At 40.4% G+C, this 22,571-nt stretch overlaps 2 protein-coding genes across 5 annotated transcripts in view; one reads left to right on the plus strand and one right to left on the minus strand.

Moving 5' to 3' along the window:
- The window catches only part of LOC129467982 (uncharacterized), a 31,517-nt gene extending 9,699 nt beyond the window's left edge, over positions 1–21,818 (minus strand). For 2 of the 3 annotated variants that reach the window (XM_063622621.1, XM_063622620.1), the window contains exons 1-2: positions 21,343–21,818; positions 5,757–5,835 (exon numbers count right to left, since the gene is read on the minus strand). In XM_063622621.1, coding sequence (XP_063478691.1) covers positions 5,757–5,835; positions 21,343–21,812 — 549 coding nt within the window. In that variant the 5' untranslated portion in view covers positions 21,813–21,818. Of the gene's footprint in view, positions 1–5,756; positions 5,836–18,488; positions 20,105–21,342 lie in introns of those variants that run through there. The other variant, XM_055252926.2, reaches the window with a different exon arrangement.
- PDE4D (phosphodiesterase 4D) overlaps positions 21,737–22,571 on the plus strand; it is a 1,541,788-nt gene continuing 1,540,953 nt past the window's right edge. For both annotated transcript variants that reach the window (XM_055252913.2, XM_063622615.1), the window contains exon 1: positions 21,737–21,824. The gene's annotated coding sequence lies outside the window, so the exon portion shown is untranslated. The remainder of the gene's footprint in view (positions 21,825–22,571) is intronic.

Raw genomic sequence — 22,571 nt, forward strand, 5'->3', positions numbered from 1 at the left:
AATCCCTCACTTTGGGAGGCCAAGGTGGGAGGATCACTTGAGGTCAGGAGTTTGAGACCAGTGTGGTCAACATAGTGAAACATCGTCTCTACTAAAAATACAAAAATTATCTGGGCATGGTGGCAAGCACCTACAATCGCAGCTACTTGGGAGGTTGAGGCAGGAGAATTGCTTGGATCAGGGAGGTGGAGGTTGCAGTAAGATCTCGCCACTGCACTCCACTCCAGCCTGGGCGACAGAGCAAGACTGGCTCAGAGAAGCAAAACAAAACAAAACAAAAAAACTACCATGGCAGGAGGAATTTCAAGCATGTGAAAGCTGTTACCAAGGATAATTGTGTCTCCATCACAGGTGTCTGCCTCTCCCTATCTCTGCTGTCAGGGCTGGAACCCACACAGTTATCACTTGTCTGGGTTTTCACAGTAGCTGCCTTACCACTTAACTCCCATTTATTGTCTCTCTAATCCATCCTTTATACTTTTTCCAGAAATTATCTTTCTAAAACCAAATCATGCCATCACCATTCACACATTCATAGACAGCCGTTGTCTGTGGAAAACCCTTCAGCCTCATTAAGATGTAAGGCCCTCCGTCCTCTTGCCCTTCCAGCTGTATCGCCTCCTGTTTCCTTTCCTGCAGCCTATGCTCCGGCCATAGGACTAACTGCAAATCTCAATTAGTACCGTGTCCTTCCCAGCTGTTATTTTAGCTAGACATATCTTTCTAGCCATTTCTGGCTTCTGAAAATTGTACTCATTCTTTAAGATTTAAGAGAAACACCATCTTATCTATAGTCTCCCTAGATGCAGAGGATGAATTCGAGTTAGGTTAAAAGCAAGAGGTGGGCGTTGTAGTGTTCTAAGGTAGGGAGACTAGGTATAGAAAGAAATCTTGAGATGCAGACCAAGGACAGAGAAACTTTTGCAGAATGCTATCTCTGTGGGCTTCCTGCCCTGTCTTTCAGCCGGAAGTGGTTCTTCCTTTCTGTGTTCTCTTCTCTGATGGGCTGCTGAGAATTATTGCACGTAGGAAGCCAGAGAATGTCTCACTGTTCTCCCAGCAGCTGCTGCTTAGGGCTCTCTTACTCTGCTCTTTTTTGATTCCCTGGGCTCCTGCAGAGCCATTTATTGCTTGGACCTTCCCTATACTTTGTCTTCCCCTTAGCTCAAGGCCTGGCCTCTCCTTATCTCTCTTCAGAGTTTGACTTCTGATGGGATCTGTTGTGCTGGAACTAGCTGTGATGTTTCTCTTCTTCCTTCTTCACCTATGGGTTGGTTCCTCCGCCGTTATACTGGTCCCACTGGCACCAGCCCTGACCCGATTAATTCCCTTTCATCGTCCTCCATACTCAAAGGTCCTGTCTTGGACCAGGGAGGCTCACTGGGCCAAGTATTCACCATAAATGTTAATAAATGTAACCTAATTTTAAAAGAAGTATCTCCAAAGAGTGTAGCCATCTAGGAGACTGAGTACAAAAAAAAAGAAAGGGGTGGAGCAGGACAGAGTATGAAAGAAGACTGTGAGAAAATCTCAGGCACAACTGGGAGAGAAAAATGCAGAAGCTGTGGGCATGCAAGGCCAGAAGTGTAGCCAAGAAGCAGAAGGTGGAGTCAAAGGTGGGTGAAGGGAAAGAAAGATGAAATGAGAGAAAAAAATCCTAGGAGTCTTAGCATTGGAGGGGGAACTCAGGTGCGAGAAATGATCTAATAATAGTTGAATGGAGAGAAAATCAATGTATGGTCAATCTTCATTATCACAGATTATGTGTTTGCAAATCCACCTACTTGCTAAAATTTATCTGTAATCCCAAAAGCAATCCTTGTGGCGCTTCTGCAGTCATTTGTGGATGAGCATGAAGCAGTGAAAAATTTAAGCCGTGCCACATGCGTATTTCCAGCTGAGGGTGAACAAGGGATGCTCAGCCATCGTGTTTCAGCCCTCATGCTGTAAGCGAGGGTCCTTTCCATGATACATTTAATGCTGTGTTTTTGAATTCTTGTGTTTTTTGCTGGTGATGTTGTCATGTGAAATGGCTTCCAAGCATAGTGCTGAAGTGCTGTCCAGTGCTCCTAAGCACAAGAAGGCTGTAATAAGAAGAAATCTGGCCGGGCGCCCTGGTGCATGAGACCAGCCTGGCCAACATAGTGCAACCCTGTCTCTACTAAAAACATAAAAATGAGCTGGGCCTGGTGGTGTGCACCTGTAATCCTAGCTACTCGGGAGGCTGAGGCATGAGGATAGCTTGAACCCGGGAGGCGGAGGTTGCAGTGAACCAAGATCATGCTACTGCACTCCAGCCTGGATGACAGAGCAAGACTGTGTCTCTAAATAAATAAATAAATAAATAAATAAATAAAATAAAAGAAAGAGAAAAAAAGAGAAATCTGCATGTTAGATAAACTTTGTTCAGACATGAGTTATAGAGCTGCTGGCAGGGTGTTTAGTGTTAATGAATTAACAATATATATTAAAATAAGCTATCTTTAAATAGAAACACACAAAAAACAAAGTTATATATTGTTTAGTTGATGAAAATATTGTGACCAGAACTTGCAGAAACCTGATCTTACATTTCCTCTGGGAGCAATGGTTCAGTATGTGCTAATTCAGTGTTCTCAGTGACTTTATAGAACGTAACTGCCACAAATGACAAGAATCAACTCTGTAAACATTTTTGTTGGGCAATGCATATCCATGTTTAGACATTTTGTAGAATTATAGTCAACCCAAGTGAAATGGAACTCCTTTTATTTGACTTGGGAAGATGCTCTATTCTCTTCTGTTTCAAACAAAACTCTAAATAAAATCCTCTTTTGTTCTGGTTTATTTTAGCAGATGTTTAATGGTGTTTACTGGCAAATGTGTTGAGTAAGTTAGGTAAAGTTGACCTAGACCCAGTTTTTGCTCCCAAGGAATTCTCAATTGATCATGGAAGACAGGAGATGTGTGTAATCAACAGTATTGACATTAATTTGTATTCCTGGAACAGGTATCAACTAGAGTCAAAGAAGGTTTTGGCTGGTCCTGAACAACAAGGAACCCAGCCTAGGTACAGAAAATAACCACATTTTGTCCATACAGTAGGTGTCTACAACATGCTAGTGAAGGTTGACATTATCTTAGAGCTTCGGGGGTTGATAGATGGAAGGGATCCTACAGGCCCAGTATGTGACAAGGACCTGAGCATGTTTAGATGTAGAGCTAGAACTGAAAACCAAGCCTCGTGGCTGAAACTGAATCCTTTCCCACTAAACCATACAGGATCTATGCGCTCGAACTAGTTATTGGAGTCCCGGCTTAAAATGAGCTCATGTTCCAGAAATTCCACTTAGGTCAGATGTTTATAAGTCAGTCTGAGGTTGTTCCAGGATGAGCTCCAAGGGGTCTGTTTTGCTGTATATGAATATTTTTATAGAAAGAAGCTCATAAATTTTCATGTGATTCTCAAAGGAGTTCATGATTCCAAAAAGTCTAAGAACTTCTGTGCATATTCTGAGGTTAACTGTGCACCATAAATACTAAATTCTATTTGGGGTGGTGTCTTGACATTGTATTTTGTACCCCTATCAATCTAGCAGAAGATTTTTTTTTTTTTTTAAATAAAGAAAATGCTCACTCTTGGCTAGGATGTGGCGAAACAAAACTTCCTATATTGTCAGTGGCAGTATAAATTGGTATGAATTTTCTAAAAAGACATTTTGCACTTTTCGCACCAGATACCAAATTTGTCTTTCAATAATATACTCTAAGAAAGCAATTAGAAAAAGGAAGTAATTAGAAATTATGTATAAAGATATTTATAGCATTTGTGTTCATAATATGAAAACTAGGAATCAAAGTGTCTAAGAATTACAGTTTTAAAATATCACTTAGGCCGGGTGCAGTGGCTCAAGCCTGTAATCCCAGCACTTTGGAAGGCTGAGGCGGGTGGATCAACTGAGGTCAGGAGTTTGAGACCAGTGTGGCCAACATGGCAAAACCGTGTCTCTACTAAAAATACAAAAATCAGCTAGGCATAGTGGCGGGTGCCTGTAGTCCCAGCTACTCTGGAGGCTAAGGCAGGAGAATAGCTTCAACACAGGAGGCAGAGGTTGAGCCGAGATTGTGCCACTGCACTCCAGCCTGGGCAACAGGGTGAGACTCCACGTAAAAAAAAAAAAAAAAAAAAAAAATCACTTAATATTATGAAAAACTGTTTATGACAAGACATGATGTGAAAATAATCATGGCATATATAGCATAATCACAATTTGTTTATGTGTGAACAGAATAACATGTTAACAGAGGTTATCTTTTGGTAATGGGACTAGAGGTGTTTCTTTTTATTTTTTCTTTTTGTATTTTTCAAATTGTCTAAATAACTATATATTTTTATAATCAGAAGAACTATTGAAACCATATTTTGCCCCTCTTGAACTATGATTTACTTATGGGAATTCCTATCCTTGTTTCTTAGTTTCTACATTTTAAAATGTCTCATCATTCATTTTGGCTGAAAGTTAAAATGCAGTCTCAGTTATTTCACATTAATTCAATTATAAGCTCTTCTCTTCCCACAGCATCATTTCATCTTAAACCTTCATACTCAGCCTCCTTTGCAACTCTGGCCTCTCTTGCTTTCCATTCCTTTTTGTTCTTTCTCTGATTAAAAAAAAATACTAAATTCTGTCTGCTTTTCTTTGACAGCATTAGCCTTTTTTCTCCTCTGCTCAGAATATAATTTTTGCTATTTAGTTTTTTTCAAATATTTACCACTTTTCCCTTTGTTTCTTTATCCTGGTTTTTAATTTTGTAAGGTAGAGGAAGCATTCACGGAATAGTCTCTTCCAAACCTCAGAGCCTCAGCAGTGCTTTTGCATTAATTAAAAAGTTTGTATTCTTTTTGGGATTTCCCAGAGTATTTTCCCATTATATCAGGAACACATGTGTATATGTGCATACGTAGGTATGCATGAGAATGAATGTATTCACATGTGTGCATGTATGCATTCATGTTTGTGTGCATGTTTGTGCATATATGTTCAAGTTGGTGTGCACACGTGAGTGAATACATGTTCCAGTTCTTCCAGAACAGGAACTGTGTCCTTTCCTATATGCCCTACGCAAGTAGACACTGCAATGATGCTGACTGCCTGTTTGCCTGTCTGTGTAGCCACCTTTCAGAGCTTGCCATCTGGATCTCAGACAGTATGCAGAGGAGAGGAATGTTCTAATCCACCCTGGTACCAACAGGCTGGCATCTGTACTTTGAAAGCTTTGATGAAGAAGATGCAAATTGTGTTGGCTGTGTGGGCTTTTCAGCTGCTTCCTGACTGGGCTAGAGACAGGCAGCATAACTTTTAATCTCTCCAAAAGCCTGCCAACTGGCAAAGAGATACATGTATTAGATAAGATGGTGGATCTCGATTTATATAGTATGAATGCAGACTGAATTAAAATGGCACCCTAAGGAAGGAGCCAAGGACCAAATCAGGAGACCCTCTAACTGAGTCAGAAATCAAGGCCAGGATTTATAGGATGAACATTTTTACGTGTACATTAGAATGTTAAGTAGGTATTTGTAACTGAAGTACTATGCTTATTTTATTTCCATAAACCTAAGGTCTGGCTTCGAAGTGGCCCCAGGGTATATCCGTCAGCACTGAGCCTTGTAAATTTGCCTGCTAGATCAAACCTATGATGAAAAGAACCAGGCAAATAACACTGTTCTGCAGTGTGCAAGTCCCCGTGGCTGTATTATAGAGTGCTCAGCTCACCGTTTCACAGTGGAGAAGAATGTACGTTGATATGCTTTCTGGGTTTGAGAGCTCTTCCTTCTTCATCCAGAAGACAGAGCTGGGTAGAGAAAAGGATAACCAGCAAGACAAAGGCTTTATCCCAATGTTCTATGTTTAAAACTCAAAGTCATATGGTGAAAATGGGACTTTATTAAATTTGCCTGATTGGAGACAGGCATGCAAATTGTACAAGATTCCTAAATGTGCCAAAATGCCAAGGAGAGAGTCCTGACGAGCATGGAGAATAGTGAGTAATGCTGATGTCCTAACAGTGCCCCTTGCCTTCATTGACCTTTGGAAATTTTGTGAAAAAGTCGACCTTTTCTATTCTGTCTGTACAGTCTTATAGTGTTTCCTCTCTTTTTCTCCCTCTGGGGAGTTATCCAAAGCCCCCTTCACAAGAAATGCTAGCTTTCAGGAATAATCGATCAAGCACACCTTTGAGCAAATGTAAGATTTATGTTCATTCTATTTAGATATTTGATTTTGACTTTGTATCCTTTATTTTGGAACAAAATGAATGTCACCTACATGCGGACAGATGAGGCATTTTATGCTTTTGTTGGGGGAGGATAGGTTTAGGGGAGCTCTGCCATTTGCAACCTGGCTTTAAACCCCACGTGGCATGAAGAAATCAATTGAACAGACAGAAACTCTTCTGGGATTGGGAATCTGGCTTCTCATTTAAAAGAATATCCCTTTTTTACTAACCATAATAAATTTCAATTTTCAAGTAAAAGCCACTACATCAATTTTAATGTCAAATAAATTTTAAAAAGAAGATGCAGACTGTTGAAAAGATGGTGGAAATGATTACAACCGAAGCTTGGAGCTTACTGAAGTCAATCAACTTCAACCTGGAGCTTGCTGCAGTTCAGACTGCACTTAGATGGTTTTGCTTTAGTTTCCCCATTTGAGTGTAGCGGAGGCTGTTTTGTTACCTGTTCTTTTTTTGTAGAGAGAACAAAACTGCCTGAGGGACAATACAGTGCACTGGAGAGGGATGAAATAAAGTCTCAAGAGCTGCTGTACCATACCACCTACCTCAAACAGCAGATGTTACAGAACTGCTTTTAAAAAAATGTTGCCTTTCACATGTCATGCTAAAAATATATACCTAAAAAAAAAAAAACCTTGAGAGAACTAGAGAAGGAGGCTGTAGTTATACAAAAGCTATATGCAAGATCATGGAAGCAAAAAAAATGCATAAAGACATATTAGAGCTTTCTTAAGTTCCAAGGGAGCTTTTGATGATACATTCAAAACATAAATGGGAAAGTCATCAGAGAATTGAATAGTCCCCGGGAGACTGCAGAAGGCTTTGAAATGGATTTAATAACATTGATGGGTCGAATAGGAAGCCCTTATTCCCTTTGACTTATCATCTTTCCTTTTCTTTTTAAAATTCACTTTCAGGAAATAGTTACATGATCAACTCTACCTGGCTGACTCAAATTTGGTTCTCGGTTTGAACTCTAGTTATCTGTACATCTTACAGCTGTCCCCTTCAGTTGCTTATCATATGACTTGTCATCCTGACTGGGTTTGAAGCTTACAAAGGTCAAGAAACCCATCTTTCATATCTTTGGAATTTCCTCTGTAATTCTGATACCCTGATTGTGTTTGCAGATGGTGTTTAACCAACAAATGTTGCCTGGCTCACTGGATACTTCCAGATTTAAAAAAAGTTAACAGAATGATCTTCAACTCTGCTTCTATTGTTAATATTTATGTGCTATATTCTGATAAACCTGTAGAAGACCAGGTAAGACAAAAGCAGGAAGAACAAGTTGTAGATACAATAGTGGGCGTGTAAAAGGCATTTAATAATGCCTTGACATGAATAATAAACATACAAGTAATAATGATACAACAGCCTTACATTTCCATAGATTCTTGATTCTTCTGAAAGCACTTTCATATAATAAAGGACAGAGGGATAAAGGAAGGAGTAAATATAAATGCAAGGAGTACCAAAGGAATGTAGACATGAAAAAGCAAGGGGACCAAAGCAAGACAAAGAAAATAATAGCCAAGAATAAAGAAATCGAGGGAGAACTTACTAATAACTTGGAACAGTTGTTGGCTAAACAGCACACATAGCAGAGTATCAAATAAATCAAATAAATATTGACAGTGTTGGTGTTCTTGTAGCAAGTAGAACATCCTATAGACAGAATACTCTAGGGTATTCTATACACTAGAGTATTCTGTCTATAGGGTATTCTACCCTGTTTATGTTTTGTCTTGTTTTCTGCTGAGTTATTGGGGAAAGGAGTATCGTGGATTCCCTCACTTTCTTTCTCTTCCATTTTTATTCATTAGGGTTAATATTGATACTAGTATGGCTATCTTTACTCCAGATAGTCAATCCACATCATCAAAAAGATATGGATGTGTGAGTGATACTCAACTTCAGTAGCTTAGTTCAGTGATTTCACAAAAGCTCAGTTAGGCTTGCTGCAGAGAGCATAAGTGAATTTTGCCCTTGTTGTAAGGTTCTAAAAATTTCCTAACCTTAGGAGGCAGGTCTAAAATTATTGTCTATAATGCTGAATATAGTAACTTATTATAAAGAAATTCTAAGAAAATAAGACATATCAACTATGTTATAGAACTGATATTAAATCTAGACCTGAAAAAAATACAGATAGAAAAGTTCTGCCCGTCATGTGCTAGAGGCTACAAGAGATCCCCAAAACACTTTTATTACTGCTTTGAAGGGATGAGCTCCCTCCAAAAGCATGGATCAACTATTTTAGAGATTTAGAGATTGACACTGCTGTTTTGGCAGTAATTCTACCTTCACACTTTGAGTTCTGGATCAGCACAGAAAACTCTCTCCTTTGTCAGATTGAAAACCTGTAGCTCTGGTATCGTAGTGGCTGTAGTGACTGGTTGAATGATTTAATCTATTTCAGCCTCAGTTGCCTCAACTGTTAGAGGAGTTAATTATATCAGTCCTGCCTTATAATCATAGCAATAATTCCCATTTCCAAATGCCTGCCATGGGTCAGGTTCTTGCTATGTCTTTGGCACATATTATCTTTAAGTCTCTCATCAACTCTGCAAGGAAGGAACAATTGTCATTCACAGTTTACAGCTGAGAAAGCTGAGGCTCAGATTATTTCAGTAAGCTGCCTGAGGTCATGCAGCCAGGTGGCAAAGCCAGGATATAAACTTCATATGTATGTTCACAAAGTCCCCGCTTAGTCCTCCGTGGGATTTTGAGAGTTATTTAAAATGACATGTGTGAAAGTGTTTTGAAAATAGCAAAGTTCCTTGTAAATGCATGTTATTATTATCATACTGATGAATATAAATTACTTAACATCTATTTACCAGGTTCCTTATAGATATTTAGCACTGAGTCAGATTTCATTTTGGACAATCTATGGAATTAGTTATTTCTCTAATGTAGTATTGCATAAGATGCATTATAAATAAATCTTAAATATTTTCAAGTGGAAATTTCTTCCATCTTTGGGACCAGGTTCTTCCTTCTTCTCCTTCTTCTTCTTTCTTCTTCTTCTTTTTAATTTTTTTTGAGACTGGGTCTCTGTCACCCAGTCTAGGATGCAGTGGCACAATCATAGATGGCTCACTGCAGCCTCGACCTTCTGGGTTCAAGTGATCCTCCCTCCTCAGCCTCTCCAGTAGCTGGGACCACAGGTGTGGCCACCACACCCAGCTAATTTTTTTATTTTTCTAGAGATGGGGTCTCACTATGTTGCCTAGGCTAATCTCAAACTCCTGGGCTCAAGTTATCCTGTTTCAGTCTCCCAAAGTTCTGGGATTAGAGGCATGAGCCACCACACCCAGCCTGGGTTTTAGTTTCTTTTCAATCATATTTGGAGAAAAAAAGAAAAGAAGCAAATTTGCTAATCAAAATTGAATGAATGTTTCAAGAAACAAAACCAATTAAATGTAGTCCAATCTTGAGAATCAGCAAGTGAAAACCTCTGAAGCCAAGAGGGCTCACAGGAAAACTGAAGGAGAGGAGAGAAATAGACCATAAGGATTTTCAAACCTCTGCTTCAAATTCTTGTATTTACAAATGGTCTTGGCCAGCAGTGTAACTCTCCCTGTCTGGCTCTTTGTTGTTTATTTTTTGGAGTCTTTAATGACCAATCGGGTTGCTGAAATTTACTTGAAGAGTTTATTCTTGATTTTGAGGTATAAGATTTTCTGTGTGAAGATGGCTGGGAATCCACAGAACTCTCTTAAAATAAGCACCAAGTTTTGGAAAGAATTTTCTCTTGTGGAAAACATCCATTTCCAAAGAGAGCCACCAGCATGAGATTGCTTTTTATTTTTCTTTTTAACCACCCCCAACCCAAGGAGAAAGCTGAGGGGAGTCAGTCTGTGAAGCAGCCAGGAATCAACTTTCATGACAGATTTAACATTCAAGGCAGACTTTTCCCTTGGTCTTTTGGAAGAACTGCTGAAATCTCAATGAAAGTTCATGAAATTCTGTAGAGGAATCAGCTGAGTCTAGAAATAAGGTGTTCCTTATTGTTTCCTCTGTTTCCTTATATATAAAGAGTGGGTAAAAAGAAGCACCTTGGAAAGTCATTGTGAGATTAAATGGGATAATACGCGCACATCTCCTGGCACAAACTAATCACCACTGTTGTGTTCTAAGCCAGTTTCCTAAATATGCTGATCCAGTTGTTTTTTTAAGTCTCAGTGTGAACTATTTATTCTGTTTGGCCCATGTAGATCTCTAAAGAGTTCACAAAAATGCTTTCAAATTGAGAAAATATGGAGGAAGCTGCTTTTCTAGGCTTCATCAAGGATCTGCGTTGGGTGGAATAGAATCTTTGTTTAGGTTTGGTAAGGGTTTCATGATGCAGGGTTTTATAGAGAGGGAGCTAATGCCATTGGGTAGCTGATCACCTAGGTGGAATGAATGTGGGGCCACTCATCCATGCATTTTTCTGCAGGTGAGATGGGATAGGGTAGCCCTTGTACAGTTCTTCTGTCAGAGATCTTGGTCACATTTGAGTCTCTGCTGGGCTAAGGCAGAAGCCCTTATAGGAGGGTAGGACCACTACCTGGCCAGGCTTGGTTTTCCTTAGCTCAGAGTCTGGAATTGGCTAGATTGGAACAGACAAGATTAAAAAAAAAACCACAAGCCGACTATACAAGTGATATTGTAAAGAAAAAGCTAGATACCATAAGAGCTGGATACCAGCCCAGTGTTGCTGTTTGGATTTGATCATATTCTTTCTTGAGTACATGAACAAGAGGGCAGCCTAACATTGTCCCTGAAGCCCTCTGCCCACAGCCAGTCAGATCCATGTCCAACCTTAGCAGCTTAGCAGCTAGCATGCTGGCTATCCATGTGGCCCAGGCCCCATTTACACAAGTTCTGGGACTGGGGTGGGGGTATTCTTGTTATAACGCCTTTTTAACACAATTCTGGCATTTTGGGAGAGAGAGTCAATGTTTGAAGCTCTGGGGACTCAACTTGTGCTCTGCTTCACCTTTGGCCAGGGTCCTCTAGTGGAATGGGCTCTGCCCAGGGAGTCAGTGGACTGCTGTTTGCTGGTTGATTTTAGACAAGTTACTTTATGTTTGTGGGCCTCATTTTCCTCTGAGCAAAGACATCTCTAACCTGAGTCGCAGCACAATCTTTGTGGTCTAACTCTGTCTGGGGCATGGAAAATGTGCGTGTGCGTGTGTGTGTGTGTGTGTGTGTGTGTGTGTGTGTGAGATTTCTCCTCTCCAGTCACTGGTCCTGGGGATGTTCCTCCAAACTGTTCTTGCCTTCTTTCTGTTATCCAAACTTTTCTGTGCAGAAGAACAAGATTTAAGTTTGAATGGATCATTGTTTCTTTTCAGATAAACAACTGCTGATAGTCAGAGGATTACCTATTTCTGATACAGACAACCAAGGAGAAGTTTATGGCTTTCTATTCTTTAGACTTAACCAGTGTTCCTTCTTGGAACATGTTATGGAACTTGACTAATCGCCCTGGCAATACGTTGCCAAAGTTTTCTTGGCAATAGATCAAAGTCTTTAATATACCAGCACATCAGCTTTGCAGAGCTCAGACAATGAGAAAACAGGTAGGGGTGGGAGAAAGCACTTGCAATTAATTTTGGAGTCAGACTTTGATAGAAAAGTAGAAAGAGGATAGGACGAATTGATTTCTGAAAGAATTACAAGTGGCTGGCGTGCCCCATGCCTCACACTGTAATCCAAATACTTTGGGAGGCCAAGGTGGGAGGGTCTCATGAGGCCAGGGGTTTGAGATCAGCCTGGGCAACATAGTGAGACCCTGTCTGTACAAAAAATAAAAAAACTTAGCCAGGCTTAGTGGCATGTGCCTGTGGTCCCAGCTGCTTGGGAGGTTGAGGTGGGAGGATCACTTGAGACTGGGAGGTTGAGGCTGCAGTGAACTGTGTTCACATCACTGCACTCCAGCCTGGACAACAGAGCAAGATCCTGCCTCAAAAAAAAAAAAAAAAAAAGAAAGAAAGAAAAAAAAAAGAATTGCAAGCAGCCAATACATAAGAAAAGATGCCAGGCCGGGCGCGGTGGCTCACGCTTGTAATCCCAGCACTTTGGGAGGCCGAGGCGGGCGGATCACGAGGTCAGGAGATCGAGACCACGGTGAAACCCCGTCTCTACTAAAATATACAAAAAATTAGCCGGGCGTGGTGGCGGGCGCCTGTAGTCCCAGCTACTCGGAGGCTGAGGCAGGAGAATGGCGTGAACCCGGGAGGCGGAGCTTGCAGTGAGCCGAGATTGCGCCACTGCACTCCAGCCCGGGCGACAGAGCGAGACTCTGTCTCAAAAAAAAAAAAAAAAAAAAGAAAAGATGCCTAACACCTAACCCCCCTAATTAGCACTGTGATTATAAAGATAACAATGCTATCATTTCCCCACATCATTTTGGCAGAAATGTGAATGGATGGTTAAACTTGGTGTGCCTGTGAGTTTGAAGAAATGGGTGTGCTCATACAACTACCTGATACAACCTTTTAGAGGGCAGGTGGCTGATACATACTGAAATGTGAAATGTGTAATCTTCTTGCCCAGAAATTCTGGGTCTAGGACTTATCCTAAGAAGACAACTATATAAATGTAAAAATACATTTATGTGGTATGTTTGAAAAAGCATATTCATGGGGAAAATGAGAAATAACTTCAATGTTTATCAATAGAGAAGTGGTATAGTAAATTATGATAAATACCTACTGTGAAATCCTGCATAGTCAATAGAAATGATGGTGTAAAGCTTCATATATTAATGTGAAAAATTATTTAACGGTACAAAACAGGTTATGAAACACAACAATCACATTTCTATACAGTTATATTACTAGAAATATGGGAAGTTGTTCATTTAAATATTAACAGTTAGAATTTCAGGCTACCTTTACTTCCTTTGCTATTTAACTGTTTCCTCTCCCACCTATCAACTCTATGTCCTTAGGGAAACTTATTTAACCTTTCTCACTCTTGGTGAAAATGGAGATAATACCAAACTCTTAGAGGTTATTGTGAGAATCAAGCAATAAAATACATGACAAGCACCTAGTAAAAAATGTATTTTGATTTTTTTTGTCATACACAGTTTCCTTTTTTCTTTCATTATAGAAGTACAAACAGCTGTGTCCCTATGCCTACATTTTAGAGAGAAAGCTAAGTGGGCTTTTGAATAAATTCCACTTATTTTAATGCAGGGAAAGCTGTAGTTCCAAATATGTGGAACAGTATTTTCCTAAGGCTGCAGTGTGTCAGAAAAAGGCCATATTGGGTCATTGTTTTCTGAAGCCAAGAGAGGAGATTGAGAGACGGATGCTGATGGGCAGCCTAAAATAATATTTCATTCTTGTCATCCTTAGGCAGTTTAAGACCAAGCGATTTTGGATAGAGCTACAGTTTCCCTCTCGGTTTGGAAGAACAAAGCTTTTGTTATTTATGTTCTTAAACAACAGCGCTTTGTCCTATACTCAGGAGCATGCAAAGCAAACAGAAGATTTCCTGAAGGGTCATCCCATTTATGGTGAGGAGTCAGTCCAAGAGGTAAGTAGACATACTCAGCTGCAACCATCTGCAGAGGGCCCACATTGGCAGCAAAAGGAAATAGCCAAGACTCACAGGAGCACAACAGCCAGTCAGGTTTGGGATTCACTTCTCTGATATTGTGCCAAAGTTGGTGGACTCAGCCATTCTGAAACTCATTGTTCACTTGGGGCCTGCTTTGCACTACAAAACAAATAGCCCTGTTTTGCTTTCCATGTCTGAGGCAGAAAAATAAAAATGGCAATATTTTGAGTGTTTTTACATTGGGCATTTCTGGTCCATAGATAATTATTTCAGATACCCCTGTGTAATCTTTTCAGAGCTGTTGAAAACTGTGGAATAGGGGATAATTAGGGCTCAAGAGATTTCATTAATGGTTAAAGGATCATTAGAAGAACACGTACTGTATCCCACTTCTTATTTCTCTTCCTGCACTAAAACAACTCCTGGCTTGCTACCATACTTCCGGACCCATGTGCAATTTTCACTTAGCAAAAGGTCAAGTCTAAGTAGAATCTATGAAGTTGGGATTGATTCTGATTGATAATAATACTAGCTAGCAAGCATTGAAAACTTGTGCCAGGTTTTCTGTTAAGTAGTCTGCATGCTCTATCTCAGTGTTTCTCAAGGAGTGGTCCATAGATCACTGGCTTTACAAACATTGATGGGTGGTGGTGGGCGTGGGCAATGAAAAGGCAGATTCCTAGATTCTACTCTAGATCCATGAGATCGGCATCCTGTAGTGGGAGCCAGGGATCTACCATTTTAGCAGGTGCCTTGGGTCATCATCCTTATGCACATGACGTTCGAGAGCCACTGTGTTATTTCCTAGTGCAAGTGTGACTCAATGTAATCTGCTTTCTTTCCACTTGTCTGATTTCTGTGTGTAAATTCTCATGACAAAAGTTAGACAAAGTACCATGGACTGAAGTTAGATATAGAGCAACTCATGTCTCTTTTAGTTGCTGGTGATTACAAATGTATCTCCATGGCCAAATTGCTTTTGAGGCACTATGTGTGATATTTATCTCTATTGTGGGAGGGTGAAAGAAGTGAGAACTCTTTCCTTGCTTAGTGGTGGCCTGTGCTCTGGAAGTAGAGACGAAGACACGGGGTCATGGAGGTGGGACTTACAGGTGTTGTACAGGTTGTATAATCATGATGGTGACCCTGCATGGAGAAGGGAAAGCTTGGCCTTTTCCTTGGGCCAGGGCTGTGCAAATGGGGTTGGCCCATTTCTGAGAGGGGAAGGTAGCTGATATGCAAGTATGATTCCCTAGGGCTCAGAAAGACCTGCCTGCCTTCTGTCTTTGTTGTTATGCTTCATGAGGCCTGAAATATTCACTGGTGTCATTTCTCTGGTTCTCAGCTTTAGCTCTAGAAAGCCCCTATTGAAATGACATGCCACTTGGAAGATAGCAGGACCATCTACTTATATTTTCACAGACTGCTTTAATCTGCTGCTCTGGGGATGGTACACAAAATGATTTAGTTGATGGGAGGGAGGTTAGGCCCCTTTGTGGGCCACAAAGAAGAATCTGGGGAGCCCAGGAAGACTATTCTGGGGGGAGAAGTGAGGAGGAAAGGCTCTAAAGACAAACTGGACCTATATCACAGTTCCGAGGGCTGTCCTCCACAATACATTGTTTTCCTGAAATTCTCCAGCGCCTTCCACTATTTTCCTCTCAGTGAATGTCCAGTGCTGAATAACTGCCCCCTTAGTCACAGGACTGGACTGCAGCAGTGCTGCAGGTGCTGAGGCTCAGTGGCACAAGTGGCTCTGGGAGGGAATCTTGATGTTGGATTCTGTAACTGCACCAGCAGAGGGGGAAGAGGGAGATAATTACCCACCGCTGAGTCTGAGATCCCCCTACCCCGAGTGCATTCTTCTGCCAGGAGCAGGATCATTAGAATAAGTGAGACTTAGCTTAGCTCATTCAACTCCTTGCCAGGCCCCATGCAAAGCTTTCAAACTTTCAAATATACAATCATTTCTAGAGACTATGTTAGGATCCCCTGCGTTTCTTTATCCATTTGTTGAGAAGGACCAGAGATGATGCCTAACTTTAGCCAAGAGTTTGTTTGTGGGTCCAATATGCCTCACATTTTATTTTATTGGAATTTTAATCTTGCCGAAAGTACCCTATGTGTCAATTTTAAAGCATTTTTTTTGTTAAACTGAAAACATCCCTCAATTTTCCCAATGTTCATTTGTCCTCTAGTGCTGGTTTATGTGGTAAGTGGTACTGGTTCATTAATTTACTCAGCAGGGACTAACCACCTTTCACGGAGAGGGGGTGGCAAGGAAGGGGTTTCCAGTGAAGGAACTCATTTTTCTTGGTCTTCATGGTGGGTGCTGGGGAAGGGTGTGCAGTTAGAGGGGCTGCATTTGCAGAAACATGGCTCTGTGTGTGAGCCTGGGTTCTGAGGAATAGGAAGCAGGTAGGTGCAGCGGGCGGGTATTCATGTGACAGTGGAGGAAGATAAGGATGAAGATCACGCATGAGTAGTGAATGAATGAATGAATGATTGTGTATAGAAATCCATACTCCTTTTCTGGGCTGGCTATTCCTTCATCAAACAGGCTCTGTTCTTTCTTCTGCTGCTTCTTAGTGAGCACATCTAAGTCTCAGTTGATATTCTCTTGCTCTGAGAAATTTCTCATCAATGGGAGGAGAAAATATAATTAGCTTCGACATAGCTCATATTTAAGCTGAGAATGCAGCATGAAATCCAGACATAGTTCATGTATTTTGGATAATCAGCATAGCTATTCATGATTGGTAACCCTCTTTTTTCTCCTCCTTCAAATCGTTTTTGGTTAGGTTACCATGACTGAAGATTAATGACTTCCATTATTTTTTTCCCCTCATGCAGGAATGTTTAAACTAGTCTAAACTTTGTACCAACTATCATGTGAATCATGTCTACTACTGTTACCCCTTGTGTGTCATGTTCTGGGTTAGTGTCCTTGCATGACACAGCAAAATGCAGGGCAGGGTTAAAAGTCTCAGATGAGAACCAGGCAAAAAACTGATGATTAATAGTGACCAATACACTTCACTGTGCTGTTATCTTAGAGGCCTTAAGGCAAAATCTTACTTACAAATATCAGTTGAAATGCAATATGTGATGTTAGTAGACGCATTTCACCACATCTGGCAGTTCATTAATTCACCTTCATTTTCTTTTTCTTTTCTTCTTTTTGTTTAATCTTTTTTTTTATACTTTAAGTTCTAGGGTACATGTGCACAATGTGCAGATTTGTTACATAGGCATACATGTGCCATGTTGGTGTGCTGCACCCATGAACTCATCATTTATATTAGGTATTTCTCCTAATGCTATCCCTCCCTCAGCCCCCTACTCACTGACAGGCCCTCATGTGTGATGTTCCCTGCCCTGTGTCCAAGTGTTCTCATTGTTCAGTTCCCACCTATGAGTGAGAACATGCGGTGTTTAGTTTTCTGTCCTTGTGATAGTTTGCTGAGAATGATGGTTTCCAGCTTCATCCATCTCCCTGCAAAGGACATGATCTCATCCTTTTTTTATGGCTGCATGGTATTCCGTGGAATTCACCTTCATTTTCAATATTGTGTATGTTTATTGCAGTGAGCTTAATCCTAATAAAAACAACAATTTTATTTCTATTTATTTATGTTTTTTCAATTTTTTCTTTGAGACAGGATCTCACTCTGTCACTGAGGCTGGAGTGCAATAGCACAACCATAGCTCACTGCGGCCTCCAACTCCTGGACTTAAGTGATCCTCCCACCTTGGCCTCCCAAGTAGCTGGGACTACAGGTGTGTGCTACCATGCCCAGCTATTTATTTATTTATTTCTGTTTTTTGCAGAGATGGGGTCTTGCTGTGTTGCCCAGGGTGGTCTCAAACTCCTGGATTCAAGTGATCCTCCTGCCTTGGCCTTCTAAAGGGCTAGGATTACTAAAGGGGCGAGCTACCATTTCTAGCTGACAGTTTTCTTTTAATAAGCAGTCACCATATAATAGGCTCAGTTCTAAGCATGTATTTGCCTATTTAATCTTCACACCAGCCTAGGAGGTAGCCTTTTATATGGGAGGAAACTGAGGCCTAATGCTGTTAAGTAGCTTGCTCAGGGTCCAACAATTAAGAGTCAGAGCTGGGATATGAACCCAGGTGGCCTGACTCCAGAGTTTCTACCAACAACCATGTTATACTGCTTTACATGTTTAAAGCAAAGATGTGGTTTTAGCACCAAATATTAAGAATGCACTCCCCTCATTTTTCTTATTAAATGTAATTGCCAGTTTTTATATATGTCATGGTCCTAATGCTTTAGAGAAACTTAGACAAAGAGCAAGACCACAGATAAATGGATCCTTCTGTTCAGGTCTCATTACCTAGAAGAGTTTTGACTACAATATACTAAAGGTTGATGGTTTATGCTAATTTTAAGGGTAATATATTTTAGAATTTTGTCACATGCATTATTAGTATGATTTCATATTCATGGCCTTAGGAAGATTGATTTAAACAGTAACAACAACAACAACAAAATAGAACAAAAAATTTCCCCCATGTGCCAGGAGCAGATTTTAATTTGAGGTCCATTTGTCCAGATAAAGTGTTCTGTTGTCTGAACCAAGAATATGAGCTTTATCTTTATAATGACCACAGACTCCCATCTCTAGTATCATGATTTTTGATTTGAATTAAAGCATTTTTTTTGCTTTGTTAAGATGAGGCAGGCCTTCTTGCTGACATTTTAAAAAGCAACTATTTTTCTTTCGGTTTACACTATGAGGCACTGGTTCCAACTGTCAGCATTGAAACTGTCAGCAGTTCCCTACCAGGAAACTGGTTCCAAGGTCTAGGGTTTCCTCAGGTAGAGGCTGGCACTGTGAAAATAATGGGGCTCTTTATCCCTGTCACCTGGAATGGAATGGAGTTAATACCCTGCCAGTCTTAGGTGATTTGACATACTAACAGGATGGGTCTGGACGTTTTCTATAGTTTACTCATGAGTGACTTTCTTTGGCTTACATAAACCGCAAGGCCAGACAAATTAGCTTATGGACCTAGCAATCATTCTTGGCCCAGATTTTGAGACACTTTTCAGTCAACCATAGTTGCTCTAATACCTGAGATTTGCTGACAGTGCTTGGTTCAGAAAAAGGTTCACTTTCCTGAGCAATTTTTCTTTTATTGGGATCATCTTAATTCTTGTTTGCGGGGTTGAGATGAAGGAAATATGAGCAAGGACTGCACTCAGCTATTTGGGTGACCCTTGTGTACCATGAGCTTCTTAGATAGGGCCTGATGTGATCACCAGAAAACATTAATTGATCGTGATGACAGGAGATAGTCTCTCTAGCCAGAACCTGCTAATACAAGTCCTGAGGAATTGAGAATGATGCCTGAAGGAAGCAGACTGACATAGTGCATTAGTAATTTTAGGCAAAAGAAGATAATGGTACTAGTATGTATATTTTTTAGTTTCCTTTTCCATTGGTTTGTTTTGCATAGGCTGAAGAAAATAAGTGTAAACAGCATATTGTGGTGGCTCAGGGTGGATAATAATGGGACATCACTTCCTTTGTTTCAGTGTGAGGTTGCCCCTGCTATGTGACAGCTCCAAGGACTAAATATTTCAATCCCCAGAAAAATGTCGAGTCCCAGTAACATGTTTCAAGTTACCATGATTATTATGATTATAGGAGGGGAAGGCAGTGCTGGTCTTTTAGAAAGTTCTCATCATGAATGTGTTCTGGAGTGAACATCGCTTACTAACAGATGAGCAGCTTCAAGTTGTGTCAAACAAAACTTTTAGTGTTTGTAAGGGTCAGGGAGCCAGTCTGTAACTCAGTTGTATGTCAGTTGTATGGATGTTGACACAGAGAATGTACAAAAGCTGTGAAAGCTTCCACTCAAATGACTGTGGATGGTTGCTGGAGATTGTCTTGGACAGTCAGAGTTTTCTTCAGAGTTGTAGGAGGTGAAGTCTTCCTATGGGAAATTTCTGGACAAGAATACAAATGAAATGACCTGCATGCCTCAGTTTAGAGTATTATTGGCCTTGTCTGTCAACAAATGGAGATTTGAACATGGGAGTTCAAGGGGATTTTAATGAAATTTTATTAAGGAGATGAGAAGCAGGGAGTCTGTGTTGAAAATTCAATGAAGGGCTTGTTTTCCATCTCAGCCTGGATAATCTATGTTATCTCTGAGTAAAGGGGGTAACAATTCTAACAACCTGGCTTCCTTAGAAGTTTCCATTCTCACATAGTCACCGAAGGCAGCAGCACTGTCAAATAAACAAAGGTTTAATTAAATAAAAACTATTTAAACAGAGCAGAAATATTCTTCCCTGGCTAGGCACAGATTGGACAATTCAAAGAACACACCCTGGGGGGAAACTGCCAATGGATTACTTTTTCTGTTTTCTGTCTATTGCAATGTTTTTCTTTCTGGTGTCAAATCTCAAGTTGAATTCAGTCAATTGTCTACAGCCAACAAAAAGTGCATAAATGTCTCTTCTGTTACTGTTTATATTTCACCACTAAACAAAGGAAAATTTTCTTCTCAGCTTCTTGCCTTAGGAGCCTATAAGTCCAAGAAAACAATTAACATATTATGTATATTCTGTTGTCACTATGAAAGCATAAGGATTGATTTAGTTATGTACACGTTTATTGCCAAAGTTTTTTTTGTTGCTAATGTTACACTTGCTACAAAATGTATTAAAGAAACAGACAATTTGCTGAGGATTTGGAAGGATTTGTCATTGGGTTAAGTACATTAAGTATCTAAGGGGTGTGGTGTTCCGGTTATGTGTATATCAGTTTCACATATTTTTTTTGCTTTCTTATTTTAGTTGCCTCTATAATAATTTTGACTTTAAAGTGTTTTCCACAGATCCTTTAATAACTGCAAATGTAGAAGTATGGTGTAACAAGTAATTGGTATGACTAATACTAAAATGTAATGGGAAATAAGGATACTATTTCAAAGAAAACAAGAAAAACCTGGGGCAGGGGAGCGTTATTGATTCTCTCTTAGGATTCCTAAGATTCTCTGTCCCAGCCCTTCTACCATGGAACATTCTTATGTGGTCTAAGTGTCAAAGGCCAGAGGAACTGGGCAGTAACTTATCTTCTCAGTTTTCTCTCTGAACATAGGTATTTTCTTTAAGATACGAAAAACTTTTAATTGTGCTCCTGAAACCCATCCCTGTCCTGTCTTAGCCGCGTTGACTCTTCTTTCTGTGGGTGGGTGAAAAGCCTACCCATCTGAAAAGGTAGCTCTGAAACTCTTCTGGAAAATTCTCTATTTTCCTCCACAAATGATCCTTTTAGTTTCAAGTTTATTTCAGGTACATTAATTCTCCCCCTCCTCAGACTTCCTAACAAATGATCCTGCACACGATTAGAATAGGAAAATGTAAAATAAAATCGAAGCATATCTAGTTGCCTCAGCGACTTCATGCTTATCATTTTCAGTCTGCATTATTCTACTAAAAATAAAAAGAAAGATGAAAATTACCTCAGGCGTTTGCTGCCGTGCCTGCCCTTTGGTTTCTGGGACGGCTCGGGTCCTGTAGCACCGGCACAGCTGGGATTGCCAAGCCGGGAATAGACCTTGCTCCAGGTGTAGCTGCGTTTTCCCCAGATCACCTGTCCTTTTCCCCTCCGACAAGGAAGCTGTGATTTTTCTCTGGCCTTTAGAGGCAAAGGGATTCCAGATAAGTAGATTAATGTGTAGAATATCTCATCTGTGTTGTTCCAGTGCAGCCCTTTCAGCTTTCCAGAGCCAGTTAGCCTTGTTATGAGGAGCTGAGTGATTGGCTGGCTCTGGAGCTCAGTTTCATAGATTATAGCCCGGCGTACGAGAAGCACGAGTCCTATAGTTGGCGTACCCAGAGGCCTGCCAGTTCCTGCCTTAATGCATATGTAGTCGTAATTGAGTTCTGACACGGCCTTGGATGTTTCTGTCCTAAATAGCTGACATTGCATCTTCAAGACTGTGTGAGTAATCCTGATTTTTTTTTTTTTTTAAGCTCAGTAAATTAATTACATGCCCTGGGAGGGAGTGATTGTAAGTAGAAAATACTGAACTAGCAGATGATTCGTTTTTAAGGTGCTATACTATGTGTATCAAGTTCAAGACGATGAATCTTAAAGCTTCTAAGAACTGGCAGGGTTATTCCAGCTTTGTGCCATGAATCACAGTCAAGCTGCATTTTGAAGGAGGCTGTTTGATGCATTTGCTAGCTCTGTTTGTTTTATGGGGTCAGTAAAGTGGCAGAGGTCCAACAGGAGCAGGTTAAAGCAGGATGCTGGGATCAAAGCTTAGAGAGCACTTGAGTCAGGCAAGTTTTAAGGTTTCCCACCCCCAGCATCTCAGTCCAAAACTGAGAGCAAGCAGCAAATATTATAATAAATGCTTTGGGGACAGGGGTACAGAGCAGAGAGGGCACAGTAACAGGAGAAATGTAAAATGATGGCAGCAATACTTTTGTTCACTGTAATCTGCAGCCAATTGAAGACATACACTATGAATAACTAAAACATTTTTATATGAACAAAAATGCTCTTCAGTGGTCCTGTTTATGTGGTAGAGGGCTGAATGAAAAACCATGAGCTTGTTGTAAAAACTTATAAAAAGTTCATTAAACACATATAGACACAACCATAACAGAAGAAAGTATGTGGATTGGAATTTGTGATGGGAGCAGATCAAATTAAGCCAGGGAAGCCATTGTTAGGTTTGTA

Source organism: Symphalangus syndactylus, chromosome 18 (genome assembly GCF_028878055.3).
Source record: "Symphalangus syndactylus isolate Jambi chromosome 18, NHGRI_mSymSyn1-v2.1_pri, whole genome shotgun sequence".
Taxonomy (NCBI): Eukaryota; Metazoa; Chordata; class Mammalia; order Primates; family Hylobatidae; genus Symphalangus; species Symphalangus syndactylus.